The 18,275-nt window shown below is 38.7% G+C and overlaps 1 protein-coding gene across 1 annotated transcript; it reads right to left on the bottom strand.

Annotated features, from left to right (window-relative positions):
* Positions 1–4,268: 4,268 nt before the first annotated feature.
* On the bottom strand, positions 4,269–14,721 carry PSMD7 (proteasome 26S subunit, non-ATPase 7). Its single transcript, XM_003758539.4, has 7 exons — positions 14,552–14,721; positions 8,879–8,970; positions 8,446–8,538; positions 7,607–7,704; positions 7,233–7,313; positions 6,303–6,394; positions 4,269–5,293 (listed from the first exon to the last, which is right to left on the bottom strand). The coding sequence occupies exons 1-7, from the start codon at positions 14,623–14,625 to the stop codon at positions 4,849–4,851; spliced, it is 975 nt and encodes a 324-aa protein (XP_003758587.1). The 5' UTR covers positions 14,626–14,721; the 3' UTR covers positions 4,269–4,848.
* Between the last annotated feature and the right edge of the window lie 3,554 nt (positions 14,722–18,275).

The following is an 18,275-nucleotide window of genomic DNA, read 5'->3' as shown; positions in this document are numbered from 1 at the left end:
CCTCTCCTACCTAATTGTTGCCAAGTCATTATTTCTACCTTCATAATTACTGATTGCTATCTGATTGCTCTCAGTCCATAGAGGGTAAGGGGGCCAAAAGCCTGGTCAGAATATTACAAGGGTCTCTTTGTTGGCACTAAGGGCAGGACTCTGTTGCTTTGTTCATTTTTGGATCTGGGTTGCAGAAGAACCCAATGATCCATTCCTTGTCATTACTATCATCCTTTCCCATGATTCTGAAGGAGTGATGTAATTGACACAGCCAATACATACAGATGTAATTATATGAGAAACTGCTTTCAAAGAATTGTAGAATTAGTGATGGAAGGGATCTTGATCTCAAATTCACTAGTAACTTTCACTTCATATTATGTTTCAGCTACATACCCATTTAGTATAGGGCTTAAATCTCACCAAAGAGGCAGACAGCAAGTCAATTTACTTGGTTTAGTGGCAATAAGATCAAGGCAGCTACTTGAAACTCAGGTTTGCATATTGGGACTCGAATCTTGTTAATGACATTGAGAACTGCAGTTACAGACTTTATAAGAAAACTTAATTAAAACCAAGTATCTTGGGGGCAGAACCAAGACAGCAGAGAGAAAGCAGGGACTTGCTTGAGCTCTCCTTCAAACCCCTTCAAAGACTTTTAAATAATACCATAAAACAATTCCTGGAGCAGTAGAACTCTCAAAAAGATGAGGTGGAATAATTTTCCAGTCCAAGACAGTTAATTTAGAAGGTTGGCAGGAAAGGTTTGTTGCACTGGGGTGAGAATGAAGTGCAGTCTGGTGCAGACCAGGAGCATGCTTTGGGTGTGAATGAATCAGCAGCTGTAGTGGCTGTTTGCCACAGATGGTAAGGGGGCCTAAAGACTGGTCAGAATGAGATTATAGGGGTCACAGGAGGCAGGACTCTGTTGCTTTGTTCATTTTTGTATGTAAGTTGCAGTCCCAGGATAACGCTAACATATCAGAGCTTGTGGCTGCAGTAAAGCAGAGATGCTCCTCACACTTCTGGGACTAAAAAAAAAAAAAAAAAAAAAAAAAAAGAGCCCTTGTGGTCATTCACAGACCAGAAGAGTAGTAAACATCTCTCCTTGGATCATACATACCTGGGAAGAACTGAAAACTTATAGATCCCTAATAGTGTCTCTGAAAACAGCTACACAAAATCCCTGCACTGTGGGACATTGCACCCTCCATCCTGGAAGCAGAGCCCCATTATAAGAAAAAGTTAAAAATCAAGAAATAGACTGGAAAAATGAGCAAACAACAGAAAAAAAATGTGACCACAGAAAGTTATTATGGTGAGAGGACCAAAATATATATTCAGAAAACAACAAAGTCAAAACTCCCACATCCAAAGCCTCCAAGAAAAACACAAATTGATCTCAAACCATTGAAGAGTCCCAAAAGGATCCTGAAAATCAAGTAAGAAAAGTAGAGGGAAAATTGGGGGAAAAAATGAGCAACGCAAGAAAACTCCCCAAAACAAGTCAACAGCTTGGTAAGCAAAAAAAAAAAAAAAATTGAAGAAAATAACAACTTAAAAAACAAACCAGGACAAATGGTAAAGGAAGTACAAGAAGCCAATGAGGAAAATGCCTTAAAAAGTAGAATTGGTGAAATAGAAAAGGAGGTACAAAACCTAGGTCAAAAAAATAATTCCTTAAAAATTAGAATTGAGCAAACCGAAGCTAATGACTCAATGAGACAAAAGGAACAATAAGACCAAAAGAATGAAAAAATAGAAGACAGTGTGAAATATCTTTTTAGAAAAACAACTGATCTGGAAACCATATCCAGGAAAGATAATCTTGAAATTATTGGATTACTTGAAAACCATGATCAAAAAAACAATCTAGATATCTTTCAAGAACTTACCAAAGAAAAATGTTTTAATATTCTAGAACTAGAGGGGAAAATAGAAATCAAAAGGAATCCACCAATTATCTCCTGAGATCCAACATGATAACTCACAGGAATATTATAGCCAAATTCTAGAGGTCTCTGGTTAAGAAAAAATATTGCAAGCAGCCAGAAAGAAACAATGCCAAGTATTGTGGAGCAACAATCAGAAAAAGAAAATTTAGAGGCTTCTATGTGAAAGAATCAGAGGATTTGGAATGTACTATTTCAGAAGGCAAAGGAAGTAGGATTACAAACAAAAATTAGTTACTCTGTAAAATTATGTATATAATCCTTCAGGGTAAAAAACAGACTTTCAAGCATTCTTGATAAAAAACCAGAATTTAACAAAAAACTTGATTTCCAAATAAAAAGACTTAAGAGAAGTATAGAAAGGTAAACAGGAAAAGGAAATCATAAAGGACTTATAAGGCTAAACTGTTTACATTTCTTCATGGGAAGATGATACTTGTAGCTCCTAAGAATTTTCTTATTCTTATTGCTGAAATATTATTTCTTATTCTTATTAATAATGCCTCTCATTATTAGGGCAGTTAGAAAACCATATATACAGAGGGCCCAAGTCTGAGTTGAATATGATGGAATGTTATCTTTACAAATAAAAATAAGAGCTGAGAAAGAGGAATGTCCTGGGAAAAAAGGGAAAGGTAGAAATGGGGTGAATTATCTCATAAAAGAAGCAAGAAAGAGCTATTTAAGTGGAGGGGAACATGGGGTAAGTGGCAGGGAATCCTGGAACTTTATTCTCATTGGAATTGATTCTGAGAAAATAATATACACACATTCAACTGGGCAGTGAAATTTCTTACCCTACAGGAAAATCAGAGGGAAAAGGATAAGAGAAAGTGCTTATAGAAGGGAGGGTGGATTGGAGGAGGCAATAGTCAGAAGCAAAACACTTTTGAGGGACAGGGTGAAAGAAGACATAGAATAGAATAAATGGGGAGGGTTAATGGAAATAGTTAAAAATCATAAAAAAATTTTGAAGCAAGTTTTTCTGATAAAGTCCTCACCTCAGATATGAATCAAATTTATAAAAATGTCATTCTGTAATTGATAAAGTTAAAAAAAAATATGAATCCAGTTTTTAGGTGAAGGAATCAAAACTATTTAATCATGAAAAAATGCTCTACTGATTAAATTGAAAAAATACTCAAAATACTACCTCACATCTATTAGATTGGCTAATAGGACAGAAAGGAAAATGATAAATGTTGGAGAGGATGTAGAGAACTTGAGACACTAATGCACTACTGGTATCGTGAACTGATTCAACATTTTGCAAAAGTTTGGAACTATATCCAAATATTCATAACAGCTCTTTACTAGTGGCAAAGAATTGAAAATTTAGGGGATGCCCATCAGCTGGGAAATGGCTGAACAATTTCTGGTATATGATTGGGATGGAATACTATTATGAAATAAGAAATAATGAAATAGATGTTCTCATGAATAGATGCAAAGTGAAATAATACCAGAACACTGTCCACAGTAACAGCAACTGTGAATGACTTAGCCATTCTAAGTGATATAACTCAAGACAACTCTGAAGGACTTAGAAAAACTGCTATCTATCCCCAGAGAAAAAACTGTTGTAATTTGAATATTGAAGCACACTTTAAAAAAAATTTTTTTGGGGGGATTATTTTGATGTTTTCTTTTATAACATGACTAATATGGAAATGTTTTGCATAACTACACAAATATAATCTATATCAAATTGCTGGATTCTCAATGAGGGGGGTGAAGGAGGAAAAGATAGAATTTAGAACTCAGTTTTAAAAATGAATCTTGGAAATTGTTTTTTACATGTAATTGGAGAAAAATAAAATATTAAATTAATGGAATTGACTTTTTTGAGATAAAAGGATATTAAGAAATCCTTAATTCTTCATTTTACTGACACTGACATATACCTAGTGAGGGTGATGACCTAGTCACATAAAGTTGGGAGCAGAATTGGGACTAGGCAACACATTACATTTTGGGATGAAAAAATACTCTCTTCTACACCAAATTGCCTACTTATTTAGGTCCATTTGATGATTTGAAATCCATACTTTCCAAGCATCGTATGTAATGACTTTTCTAAGGGAGTTTCTTTCAGGTTAGACTCTTACTTTTAAGACCTTCCACTGAGGTTTTTCCCTTCCCTTCTGATTTTTCTCTCCTAACATCATTCATAAAGAAATGTGTATTAAGAAAAATGCATATCTATAACTTTAAAAAAAAAAAAAAATTTTAAAAAGGAGGTAAAAAAGCCTTTCCACTGAGTTATCTTATCATTTACACTCATTGAATATTAACTTCTAGAGTCAAAAATGACTAGAACACAAATTTACAAACCAAACCATTTAATGATCTTTGAAGGTAAACAATATATGGAGCTTAATCTCAAATCCCGAGGCTGCTGAGGCAATCTCAGGCTCAGAAAGTGAAATCCCTTGGTGTGGCATCCTCTACTGAGAGTTCAAAAGAAGAAACAAAATGCAGGCAGCTAAAAGGCAGTGTACATGCATTTGTGCATAGTCTGAAAGTTTTATGTACTGCTGAAGACAGACCGAATGGTAAGGAAAAGGGGGCAGACAATGGGTTTTCAAAACATGATTTTATTGGGGGGGAGGTGGGGAGTGGGGAAACTACACTAAATCTTTGCTGCTCCTCCCTTTCCACATGCTTCAGGCCCAGACCATAAAACCCTGGTATCACGGACCTGTGTCAGAGCTGCCATTTTAGGTGAACTCAATCCCTTTTATCCTCTTTAGTTGAACGATCCCACAGCAAGGGGCTTCCCTTTCTGAGATAAGGCAGAAAACTATCAAAACAATGTTATAACAAGCACTTGATAGTGAAAAGAACCCTCTAGCAGCATACTCATTTAGCCTGCAATATTTTAATTTCCAAAAAAACACAAGTTTTATTTTTTTTCCTTTTTCTCTTCTTTCTTGTTATCACCTTTTTCCTTATCTTTGTCTTTCTCCTTGTCATCTTTCCTCTCCTTTTTGCTCTCTTCCTTTTCTTGCCCCTCTTTCTTCTCTGCATCCCGGTTGGCAATCTTATTGTTGATGAGGTTGTGCAAGGCAACCACTGAGCGGATCAGTGAAGCCAAGTACACCACCACCATTTGGTCATTGGTCTTCAGGTAAAATGCTTTGACAAATTCTTGCAAGTTGACATCAGGCAATAGGTTGAAGACATCCTGCAGCTGGTAGATTATCTGGTGGTTGATGGGCAACTTGCCCATTGCCACTTTCTCCAAGTAGCCCCTGATGTCCAGAAGCTTGGAGTTCAGTCCCTTTAAGCCATGGACCTGATTTGTGATACGCTGAGAAAGAGTACCCACTGTGGTGTCTTTGATGTCTCTGCAATTGTCCAGAAAAGGATGAGAAAATACATTAGGCAATCAACTTTCCATATTTTTTAAGAAAACACTCAGTTTAAGATACAAAATGCTTTGTTTCACTTTACTTCTGGTAAAGCTTTACCAGAGAAAGGAAGTAAAGTGAAACAAAGCATTTTGTATCTTAAACTATCAGGTAATTTAAGGATTTGGAGAAACATTAACTATTAAGATTTATGTTTAATATTGAAGAGTTTATAAGATCATAGATTTTGACCTGGCTTCAAAGTTCATATGATCCAACTCCATCATTTTAAAGAGGAAAAAAGTTCAATTTTCCTAAAGGAATTCAAGGAACAAGAGAAAATTAAAATTTTTTCTTTCTTTTTAAAATAGCTTTTTATTTTCAAAATACATGCAAAGATAATTTTCAACATTCACCTTACCTCAGTTCCCTCATTTCTAAAATGAGACTTAATTAAATAACATTATTTCTAAGGTCCTTTTCAGCCCTAAATCCTAGGATCATGATAATACCTATATGACTATCTCAAAATACTGTTGTCAAGAAGATATTTTGCAAAGTTAAAATAAAAGTTAATTGTCATCTAAAGATCCTATGACTTATCTGATCATGTGGAATGCTGAAGCTTAATTAGATAACAGAATCACAACCAAAAGGAGCTTTAACAATTGTAGCAAGTAGAAGAGTCACACAAATACAAGTATTCGAATCAGACTCACTAGGATAAAATATAAAGAACACTTTCCTTCCCCCACCAAAAAAGTGCATGTAGAAATATGGCAACACTGTATTTTAGGCAAATGGCAGAAAGCAAGGGGCATAGTGAAAAGGGCATATGGTTCAATCCTGTCTTATGATCTTGGATAAGCCTTTCTCCTCTCTGGAAAGCACGGGTTTGGGCCAGATGGCTCCTGAGGTGCCTTTCACTACTTCGTCTGTGCTTCTATGACAACCACAGTTTTGCTCTGCACTGCAGTAGCTGTGACCCTCTAGGACTAGGTCTCACCGGAGCAGGTGCTCCACTCCCACTTCTTCTGCTTCTTCTGCTCCGATTTCACTGGTCACATGTTCAAATGTCTTAGAGGTCGGAGTTCCGTCCTGGAAGAGACAAGGTCTGTCATAACATTAACATTATAATACATTATAATCCATAGGAAATGCACCAAGACTCTGAATGGCTCTTTTACTGAGAACAGACACATAAGACAAGGCCAAGAATCACAGCATGAAAAGTGGATGGGCTGCATTCTACAGGCCCTTGAAATAATTTAAATTTAACTTTTACTGGTAGTAACTTTGCCTACTTTCATAAGCAGTGCTGCTTAACAGTTTACAAAAAGCCCTGAAAATAAAACAAAACCATCTGGCCCTGTCTAGCTTTCTCCTCTTCCCTTCATCACTCCTGTAACTGTAATGATGAGGATACACACAAAGATCAGGAGTCACCATCAGGCCAACAATCAGTTCTATAGTAATACTTTGGCCCGTCTACAACTCTTCTGAGAGGCAAGAGATCTATTGGATGGACAGTCCTATCATTAATACATCTCCTGGTACCACCAAAGTGCTCTCTAGAAAGTAAACTCGGGGTGGCTGAGTAGCAAGGAAGGGAACTCCTTACAACTTGAGTCCAGTTTTGATACGAACTTTTCACTGGATTCTCTAGGCCTCTGTTTCCTTAACTGCAGACAGAAGGGAAAGAACTAGATGCTCTTTAAGATGTTCTTTCTAATTCTAATACTGTACTCAAAGAAAAGCTTTTTTTTTTTTTTAAACTAAAATGTTAGCAGAAACTAACAATGCCCTTTTGCTTTACTGCAACAAGACAGGGGTTTTTGCCTTGAAAAACGTTATGTGCCAAAGAGAACCAAAGCCATGTGGCTCCTATAGAAGATGAAGAAAAAGAAAACTTCAAAATGCTGGAATGGTGACTCACATCATGAACTTCTTCAACGGAAATATATGCCTCTGTGGGCAGCCCGAGATCCTTTGGCTTCACATCAATGATCACCAATACCTGGAGGAGAAAACGTTTCAGCACAGAATAAGTTTAAGATTCATCAAGTCTTCAAGTTGCACCACAGGATTACTTTGTCAGCAATGAGCTGAGACAAGTCCACATTATAGAGCTTGCGCTATATTTTCAACATCGTTAAGGAATAAGAAATTTATTACCTGATGGAGTTATTTCTCTTCGAGTTTAAATAATTTACTATAAACCCATTTTAGTCCCTTCTATGACCATCCCATCTGAGCCAGTTGGCAATACAAGAGGCACTCTTCAGGAGTTATTATTTGGAGAGCACTTACTGAATTAGGACAGTATCTTTTCATGAGTTCATTGATGGCAATGTCATTCTTGTGTAGCTTTGGGCCCGTATGGTACCACCCAACTATTCTTTCTCTGGCTGGGAAGGAAAAAAAAAAAAAAAAGAATTCTAGTAAGAGTAATTTTGAAAAGATCACTCACTAAGGGAAGGAATTTGGAATTGGAAGTAATTTATGTCTTGTTTTTTGAAAATCCCAGGCATCTTTCTCTAATTGGTGGAACATGCAACATTCAATACCTATAGTTTCCTAAGTTTCTAATTAGAGAGGAAAATGAATGAAGTGTCAACAAGTAATCATTAAGCATCTACTCTACTGTGAGGAATAAGAGACAATAAATAAGCTGAAATTAAAATTTTTATAGATAGAATGTGTTTATAATCTATATTAGTAATACATTCCCTCATTACTACGTCTGAATATATAATAGCTTCTACAATATAGAATTAGCAACACTTTTAAACAGCAAAAACTAGAGGATGTTGGGTAATATTTAAATGCGAGATAAAATTTAAGCACCTAAAGGAATATATTCTGTCTGCTGTCAAAATAATTTTGCTAAAATACTTTTTTAGTCATAGAATTGTAGTAGAATATAACAGAAAGAACATTGAATTAGGAGTTAAGAGTCTTGGCTGCTTGTCTTGGCTTTGCCCCTTCTAAAATGTGATTATGGGCAATTCATTTAAACTCTTCAGGTCTGTTTATCTGTAAAACTAGGAGGTTAGATTAGATGCTAACTAAGATTTACATATACCTAGCTCTGACTATGATTATGTATAATTTAAAAATGTTACAAGTTCTTTTAATAAAATACATACCATTGACCTTCTTAAACATTCCATACATATTTTCCAAATAGTCATGATCAAGAAACCAGACTGAGTCATCTTTGTCATCTTCATCAAAAGGGACTAATGAGAAAAATAAAGTATAATTTATTATGTTGGTTAGTGAAAAGCGTAGAAATATATAAACACCAACAAATTGTCCTCAAACTTATCAATTAATAGTCTATATTGATATTACAATCACAAAAGACAGAATCTTAATTTACTGTCCTATCCTGGAATCAATATTAAAAATAAACAATAATGTCTATGTGAGGACAACTTTAGTTATCCCTAACTAGTTAAGTGGCCAGAATGTTTGAGAAAAGGTTTAAAAAACAACAACAACCTCCAAAACTTTAAACATGTATTGTTTGATGATGAGTCTAACCTTTGGCCAGAAAAATGTAATGTTATTTGTTACCTGCAAAACTGTTGGAAACATCAAGGACTTTTTTCTGCCATGATCCCAAAAGCACACCAACAACACGTTTTTGATTCCCAACTTTTCCTATTCTGAGAGAGAAAACAGAAGCTAGCCAGCTTGGATAACACAAACACATGAATTCTGAAGATAACATCTTAGAACCTCATAATTCTTTTCACAAAGCAACCTTGTTTCACCTCATACCTTGCAAATTAGCAGATAACAAAAGACAGTAACAGTAAATGTTAGAGGGGTTGGAGGAAGATAGAAAACTAGGGCACTGTTGGGAGAGATGTGAATCAATACAAACATTCTGGAAAGCAATTTGGAATTAAGCAAACGAAGCAACTAAATCATCCACATCCAGAGAACTTAAAACTAGGCTCAAATCCCAAGAAAGCCACTGGTAAGAAGTCCCCAAATACATAAAATATTTATAGAAGTACTTTCAGTGACAGCAAAGAATTGGAAACAAAGTAGATGAATGGCCAAATATGGTACATGAATATAATGTAACATTACTGTGCAGTAAGAAATAACAAATATGATGAATACAGAGAAGCATAATGAAATCTACATGAAGTGATACAGAGTGAAGAGCCCAGAAAACAACATTACACAATGATTCTCCCAAATCAAAAAGTGAATGTCCCCAAAATTACCAAGACTAAGACTAAGTTACAAGACTAAGCATGGCTTCAAAGACAGATATAAGACATTCTCTCTACCCCCTTTCCAGAAATGGGAGGTCCATGAATAAGTTGAGTACACTACATTTTTTTAAAGACTTTTTTTTTTGGATATACTGCTTAGTTATACTAATCTCCCCTCCCTATTCTTGTTATTATTTGTTATTTTATGGGGGAGACTTCCTGGAGCAAATTATTATAATGTGAAAAAACCTAAGAGGTCAACAAAAACTTATTTAAAAAAAGAAAATACTGATTGCACAGATACACATAGATCGATCTTTTTGGCAGCTATTACTAAATTAAAAGGGAATAAGACATGTTTTGAGAGATTTTTTTTTTAAACTATTTGCTATTTTAAAAGTTAGAAATTCTTCAAGTCTGTGTTAACTAGACAAAAAAAATCAGGAATAGGATTTTTTAGGGATCTGTGATCTCTGATGGAGACATTTCCTCTGATGGTATGAAATTTACCCATATCAACCGGATCTGTGTAAATCTTGATTATGTGTTTTTATAAATTTCTGAAAGGAGGCTTACACAATGTGATTGGGGGGGCCTTTCTTGACATTAGGGATTCCAAATCTGTGTCATACATGCCTTTGGAAGACTAATGAAGCCAAATATTACTGCAAATTTGTTGCCTTCAAGAAATGTTGATTAATGAAAAGAAAGATAATTTTCCCCCATCCAAGTTTATAGATCTCCTGAAATCTATTCATGGACTTCAGGCTAAGAAGCTTTGGCTTTAGATTTTGACATCATGTGGACATAAATGGCAATTGGCTATCCACTGATTACTACTCACTCTCACGACTTAATCGTGCCATTTTTAACCTGGCTGTATAATCTCCAATGTTTTTTGCATAATTTTTGTCAATGTTCTTTTTTTGGGGGGGAGGGGGAACGTGAGGAGATCATCTATTCATACCTATTAAGAATTTATCCATTGCTGTGTGGATGACTCACAATTTTAATTATATGAAGACTGTGGCATTCCACGATCCAAAGCCATGCTGTAGCATGAGAATACTGGTATTTAAAAAGACAGATTTTTGTTTTAGAGAAAACCCAGGGTCATTAAAAATACTAAAAAATTTCCAAAATGAAATCCAGTCTACTTCCCCCCATCTATTCAATTACATACCCAAGCTTACTGATCCTTTCAAGTGTCTATATAAGATAAAAATACTAATACATCAATTCTGTAAGCTTACTCTTTCTTATCAATTTGAACAAGTACTCTTTATCCCCTTGATTTTTCTGTTGTGGTCAGTTAAAGTTAGAATGAATATTGATCTCCTTTAGGAAGCTATTCAATGTTCTGGGACTTGTAGCAATGTTATCCCAAACAAAAATATTTGGAGGACTTGATCTTATTTCTAGGAATTCCACCATGTCTATCTGGTACAATATATTGCATAATGTTTTTATTCAACATGTTTAGTGACTAGGTTTTATGCCTTACCTGACGACTGCTGTTACAGTCTAAATGTGGCTGGCTTTACTGTAGTTGTATCCCCTGTTTTCCCAATCTTTTTTCCTTTCCTAAAGTCTTACTACCTTTGGTTTTTAATGTTATTTCTGGAAATAACTCCACCACCAAAACCAAACCATGTCTAATAACATATACATTATGCCCTAGTAGTTTTCTCTTGCCTGTCTCTCTGATGAGAGAGAAGAAATATAGTTAATTTCATTTTCTGAGACTATTACTTGTTTCTAATTATCAAGTCTGGTTTTCTTTGAGTGCTCATTTCTTTTCTTTTTTTTTTTTTTGGGGGGGGGGCTGAGGCAATTGGGGTTAAGTGACTTGCCCAGGGTCACACAGCTAGGAAAATTAAGTATCTGAGACTGGATTTGAACTCAGGTCCACCTGATATCAGGCCAGGCACTTTATCCACTACACCATCTAGCTGCTTCTGCTCATTTCCTTTACAACATTGTTCTTTGGTTCTGCTTCTTTCACTCTGCATCAATTGATGAATATCAGGAAATTATTTTCAAATTCTGCCTCAAAGATTTATTAGCCCTGGACAAATTTATCTTTTTGTGCCTCAGTTTCCTATCTGTAAAATATGGGGGTTGGACTTGGCCTCTAAAGTCCAGTCCAACCTTAACCTAGAATCCTATTCCTGTAGTTCTCTGATTTCCTTATATTCCTCATTTTCACTGTGTAATACACTATTATATTTATATTCCAAAGTTTATTTAGTCACTCTCCACATGATGGGCATTCACTCTGTTTTTTGCTATCATCTGTAAGGTCAACTGGACTTTGTACCTGCCAAATGCCGCAGCTGGATTCCTTAACATTTTTTTTTTGTGCCACGGATACCTTTGGCAGTCTGGTAAAACCTACAGACCCCTTCTTTAAATAAGGATTGTTGCCTACATTCATAATTGAAGGAAATGCTAAATTTCAATTAGTTTTATAATTTTTTTTCTCTACCAAGTTCATGGATCCAAAGTTGAGAATCCATGATTTGAATACTTATATATTCAACTATTAAAGGCAATTAGGTGGCAGAGTGGATAAGAGGGCTGAGTCTGGAGACCAAAAGATCTGGGATTAAATCTGGACTCAGACATTTATTAACTATGTGATCCTGAGCAAGTCATTTTGCCTCCATTTGCCTCAGTTTCCTCATGTATAAAATGGAGATCTTAATACCATTTATTTCCCAGGATTGTTGCAATAATTAAATCAGATAATAATTATAAAAGCGCTTACCAATTCTTAGCACATAGTAAGCACCATATAATATTAGCTATTATTATAGCTTATGTGCTAGCTGAAGCATACAATTACCAGTGATAATCTGGTGACCCTATCTGGGCAAGAAAAAAGGAAATGGGAAAAAAATGAACTTACATATTCCCATCATCATTTAGAATTTACTTTATTATTGTCCTTACATGTTCAAATATTTTTCATTTATTTGATAGCATACAATCTGTATAGGATCTTCCCTAGGAGACATAGGACATCTTTGGTGGCAAGTTCATTTAACAGTCAAGAATCTTGAGGTACACGAAGTAAAATGATTTATCATGCCATCATGGCAGCTGACAGTGATATACACTAGTTTTAAGGTTACAAAGTACTTTGCATATGCTATATCACTTGATCCCAGAGTGAAGTAGGTACATTATCTACATTGTTTCCTACATAGCACACATAGTATCCCTTTAAGTTTTGGAGAAGTTAAGTAAACCACTTATGGTATGGGTCCTTCTGATATGCCCAGTACTCCACTGTACCATATACCACCATCTATCAAAGAACAGGGAATTAGATGATTCTTTCCAGTGGCCATATATGCTCCCTGCTTTTCAATGTAACCTAATTTTTCCTTTAATAAGTTACTATTGATATTTACTCTATACCAGAAAAAGCTAGAGAAATATGGGATCAACTAAACTTTGAGACTCTTGAGTAGAATATGTTACTGATTTGTTTATTCATTTTAGACAAGTTACTTTACTTGATTAATACTGAGTTTCTACACCTGTTGAAATGAGCATTATCATGCTCTCCTAAAAATCCAACTCTTAAAATAAACAATAAAGCCAAAAGTGAAAGAATGCCTTTGAAGCCGTTCTTAATCCATGAGAAAAATAAAAACAATGATCAGTATCCTAAAAAATACGCATATTATATCCCAAATGGTATTCTCAAATCAACATAAAAGTGTTTTTATTTTTGTTGTTGTTTTTAAGTGTTTTAGTTGTTAAATTGAACTCTATGGATATATAAAGCTAAGTCAAATAGAAGCAGAGTCCACCTTCTTGGAACAAATAATCTGAACCTGAGGGTCAAAGAAAATGTGTCCAAAAATGTTTATTTATATTTGAAAATATAAAAACTCACTTAAGTATGACAGTTTGGGCAGTCCAAACATAAATAAGTACTTGCGTTTGATGATCTTGGTGAATATTTCTCTACCTCTCCATTTCTACAATTAATCCACTAACAACTAACTGATCTGATGCTTACAAAATCACTTTGCAGATCCTGCCTTATATTTGAATTTTACGTCAGTAAATGATATCCAAACAATATACCCACACATATTTGTGTGTATGTAGTGTAAGTACACACACACATCCCTATTAGAATTATTTTCCAAAAGACAAATTCCTGCCAGGGAGCTGGTGCAGGGTTTTCAGTACAGCTTTCACAGGTGTTTAGAGAAAAATGCCTTAAGTCTTTAGATCTCATGCAGCATTTTTAATATCTTTATTCTGTTTTTCTTCAGCACTGCGTATTGCGGAGAGCTTACTTTCCTTACCTGACTACCATCTGAATGAGCGCTAGAACCCCTTTCTGCCCTAAGGATGACCATCAATACAAATTTTTTTTTTTTGCTATATAAAACAAAGCAATGTTTTTTTTTTTTTTTATACACAATGTTTTCAGTTTGCAAAGTATTTTGCTTTACTACACCTATCGCGGGTTTACTTCCCTATGAGCCAATCGCAGAATTTTCCCAGAACCCCTAAGTCTTACAGAGCACTTTGCAATTATCTCCACGACGTCCCCGGGGGGTGGGCATCGTTATTACCCCCATTTTTCAGTGGAGGGACCTTGGGCAGACGGAGGTAACTGCTTAGTCCAAGCTGGTGAAGCGTCTAAGGCCGCATCTGAACGCGTCTTTCCGACCCCAGCCCGCGCCCCGTACCCCGAGCCACCCCGGGCCCACAGACGTATGAGAAGAGGATTTATGTACATGACATGTGCACGTCAGTAATGGGGGGGGGGCGCCCCATCGGGGAAGGACTGGCCCAGGCAGCTCAGCGGGAGGGCCTGAATCTAACGCGCCCTGGCCCTGGGAAGGGGCGACGGAGGGTTCCGGGCCCGGGACGCGTCCATGGTGGCTCCCGAGGCCTCGGGCCCGAGCGGCCTCCGTGACTCAGCCCCAGCCTCAGCAGCGACGGCCTAGGCCTCAGCCCTCCCGCGCGTCCGCCCCACGCTCACCGGTTAAAGTGATCCACCACACTGAGCAGCACCAGGGGGTGAACCACGACCTTCTGCACCGCCAGCTCCGGCATCGCGCCCGCCAGCCAAGCCCGTCTCCCGACCCAAGTCTGCAGCCCCAGCGACTCCCCAGAGCGTCCGCAAATTCCCGGCTCCGGCTCCGCCTCTTCCGCCCTCCTTCCGTTTCCGCTCCCGCTTCCGCTCCCATCCTGCACCACGCCAGCGGGCGCCGCCATCTTGAAAAAGCGAGCCGGCTTGGGGAAGTGTTATCCCGGCGTTTAGCGGTCCCGTATAGATCCGAAGCTCTAGTAGTGCAGATGGGGACACTGAGAACCGGAAAGGGGCCTTGGCTCCCGAAATGTCCCACCCCGACCCCTGTGCCAGGAAGCCCCGGGGCTCCGGGCCAAAGCCCCCGCCTCCGTCAACCCCCGCTTCTTCCCCCCTTCCCTCCGTTATCCCTTTGGTAAGGCCCTGGATTTACAGCCGGAAGGCCGTTAAGGGCCGGCGAAGCCGCTCTCCTCATTTTAAAGATGAGGAAACGGAGTCAGGTGTGGAACGGCTTGCCAGGCTCCCCTCCCCCTCCCCCCGCGCTAATGATCGGCATTCGCAGACGTTCCGGGCTACGAGGCTGGCGCTGCCCCTCCCAGTCCCCTGCTCCCAAATCCGGGCGTGTTCCCCTTTTGTTCTTCTCTGCCCCTCCTGCACGCCGCAAACCGAGGGCGTCTAAATGCTCCTTAAGGGTCGATGATTTCTGTCACAGCACTTTTAGGAGCTCCAGGGGATGGAACGCAGGAAAAGGATGTGGGCTATCCCAGTCACAGGCACCAAACCCATGAGGGAATTGTAGGGATGTCCAAGCCTCTAGCGTGTGAAGACTCCTCAGTGCCGTGGGAAATTGAGAACAGTTCGTCCCAACGGCCACCAAGGCGCCTGAAAACGGAGGTTCGGGGAGTCAGACGCTGAAGACACTGAGGTCATCCGCCGCATCGTGAGCCAGTCGCCTTGATTTGTCTTGCCGCAGGACACGGACCACTGGAAGAGAGTGAAGCTGATCACTTGGTGCAGTTCTCCCACACTTAACGCTGAGTCACACGCAAGTCAGGATAGCACCCCTAATGTTATCGGTCCTTTTGAAAAATGAAAGATGAACAACATCCAAATCATTAAGCAATTATTTTCCTAAAATACTCTTTTAAGTAAAAAGTATTGACATCTTATAGTAACGACAACCACTTCTCTAAAGTTTTTTTTTTTTAAACTTCCAACATGATTTATTATTTATAGTTAAGCGCCATATAACATGATTTGATTCTCAGGACTCATATAATTTCTCCCAAGCATCTCTTCTCCCATATATTCAACTGTCTCTTCTATATTAAAAACTTCTAAATCTATGTTCCCAGCCCCTCTTTCTTTTCTTTTCTTTCTTTCTTCCTTCCTTCCTTCCTTCCTTCCTTCCTTCCTTCCTTCCTTCCTTCCTTCCTTCCTTCCCTTCCCCTTCCCTCCCCCTCCTCCTTCCTTCCTTCCCTCCTTCCTTCCTCCTCCTGCCTCCTTCCTTCCTTCCCTCCTCCTTCCTTCCTCCCTCCTTCCTCCCCCCTTCCCCTTCCTCCTTCCTTCCTTCCTTCCTTCCTTCCTTCCTTCCCTCCTTCCTTCCTTCCTCCCTCCTTCCTTCCTTCCTTCCTTCCTCCTTCCTTCCTTCCCTTCCCTCCTTCCCTCCTTCCTTCCCCCTCCTTCCTTCCTTCCTTCCTTCCTTCCTTCCTCCTTCCTTCCCTCCTTTCCTTCCTTCCCTCCTTCCTTCCTTCCTTCCTCCTTCCTCCCTCCTTCCCTCCTTCCTTCCTTCCTCCCTCCTTCCTTCCTTCCTTCCTTCCTTCCTTCCCTCCTTCCTTCCTTCCTCCTCCCCCCTTCCTTCCTTCCCTCCTTCCTTCCCTCCTCCTTCCTTCCCTTTCCTTTCCTTCCTTCCTTCCTTCCTTCCCTTCCCTTCCTTCCTTCCTTCCTTCCTTCCCTCCCTTCCCCTTCCTTCCTTCCTTCCTTCCTTCCTTCCTCCTTCCTTCCCTTCCTTCCTTCCTTCCTTCCTTCCTTCCTTCCTTCCTTCCCTCCTTCCTTCCTTCCTTCCCCTCCTTCCTTCCTTCCCTTCCTTCCTTCCTTCCTTCCTTCCTTCCCTCCTTCCTTCCTTCCTTCCTTCTTCCTTCCTCCTTTCCTTCCTTCCTTCCTTCCCTCCCTCCTTCCCTTCCCCTTCTTTCCTTCCTTCCTCCCTTCCTTCCTTCCTTCCTTCCTTCCTTCCCTCCCTCCCTCCCTCCTTCCCTCCTTCCTTCCTTCCTTCCTTCCTTCCTTCCTTCCTTCCTTCCTTCCTTCCTTCCCCTTCCTTCCCTTCCCTTTCCCTCCTTCCTTCCTTCCTTCCTTCCTTCCTTCCTTCCTTCCTTCTTTTTATTTACTTTAAAACACATGCATGGTTAATTTTGTCAACATTGACCCTTGCAAAACCTTCTGCTCCAAATTTTCCCTCCTTTCCCTCACCCCCTCCCCTAGATGGCAGGTAGTCCAATACATGTTAAATATGTTAAATCTAATATATGTGTACATATTTATACGGTTATCTTGCTGCACAAGAAAAATCGGAACTAGAAAGAAAAAACCCCCCAAAAAACCTGAGAAAGAAAACAAAAATGTAAGCAAACAATAACAGAGTGAAAATGCTATGTTGTGGTCCACACTCAGTCCCATAGTCCACTCTCTGGGTGTAGATGGCTCTCTTCATTACTGAACAATTGGAACTGGTTTGAATCATCTCATTGCTGAAGAGAGCCAAGTCCCACTTCTCTAAAAATATTGAAAGATCTTTATGCCATGGTAGTTGGGGCCTTTTCAGATAATGAGACTGAGTTCTTCAGATACTGAAGACTGAGAAGAAATGAGCCTGCAGCTAAAATCTGGAAGGAACCTTGGAGGACATTATCTCTTGCAATCCCCTCATTTTATGAAGAGAAAAGAGGTTTTATTTTATAGTCTTTCTGTTTGTTTTCTGTGAAGTTCAGCATCTTTGATGTGGATTATATCTGAGAACTAAGTATACTATACAGAAATCTGTTTGGCTTTACTAATTCTGACTATGTGTTGTCGGTTGAGGGAGAGCCTAGAATAGCACAACTTCCTCTTAGACACAAAGTCTTACTCTGTGTTCAATTGTTGTATGAAAGTTCCTGGGATCATAAAGGGTAGGCCTGTTGTGATACGGAAGCCACCTGCCAGTGGTTGCTGGAGGTCTAACTCAGATCTGTAGGATGGAGCTCTTCATGTGAGAAGATGATGATGATACAAAGAGAATGAGAGGCAGTTGCATTCTCTGACCTCTCTCCTCTTCCCTCTTCTAGTTTATTTCATTCCTGATCCACAAGGAACATCTGCGTTTGTACTGATACCTAAACCAGGTAGGTTGAAAACAGAGAAAGAAAATTATAGACCAATTTCCCTAATGAATATTGATGCTAAAATCTTAAATAAGATATTAGCAAAAAGACTACAGAAAATCATCTCCAAGATAATACACTATGATCAAGTAGGATTTATACCAGGAATGCAGGGCTGGTTCAATATTAGGAAAACTATCAATATAATTGGCCATGTTAATAACCAAATTAACAAAAACCATATGATCATCTCAATAGATGCAGAAAAAGCATTTGATAAAATCCAACATCCATTCCTATTAAAAACACTTGAGAGTATA

This window comes from Sarcophilus harrisii, chromosome 2, assembly GCF_902635505.1.
Source record: "Sarcophilus harrisii chromosome 2, mSarHar1.11, whole genome shotgun sequence".
NCBI classification, from domain to species: Eukaryota; Metazoa; Chordata; class Mammalia; order Dasyuromorphia; family Dasyuridae; genus Sarcophilus; species Sarcophilus harrisii.
The sequence above is the reverse complement of the archived record's forward strand: the minus strand, read 5'-3'. Positions and strand labels throughout refer to the sequence as shown.

Bases quoted from the DNA above. Each gene is read 5' to 3' on its own strand.
- PSMD7 (XM_003758539.4), bottom strand. From the start codon at position 14,625: ATGCCGGAGCTGGCGGTGCAGAAGGTCGTGGTTCACCCCCTGGTGCTG. The intron at 6,395-7,232 runs GTGAGTCACCAT...TGTCTCTTCCAG, and splicing joins CCGTTGAAGAAGTTCATGAT to GACGGAACTCCGACCTCTAA. The intron at 5,294-6,302 runs GTGAGACCTAGT...GGACAATTGCAG, and splicing joins GGAGTGGAGCACCTGCTCCG to AGACATCAAAGACACCACAG.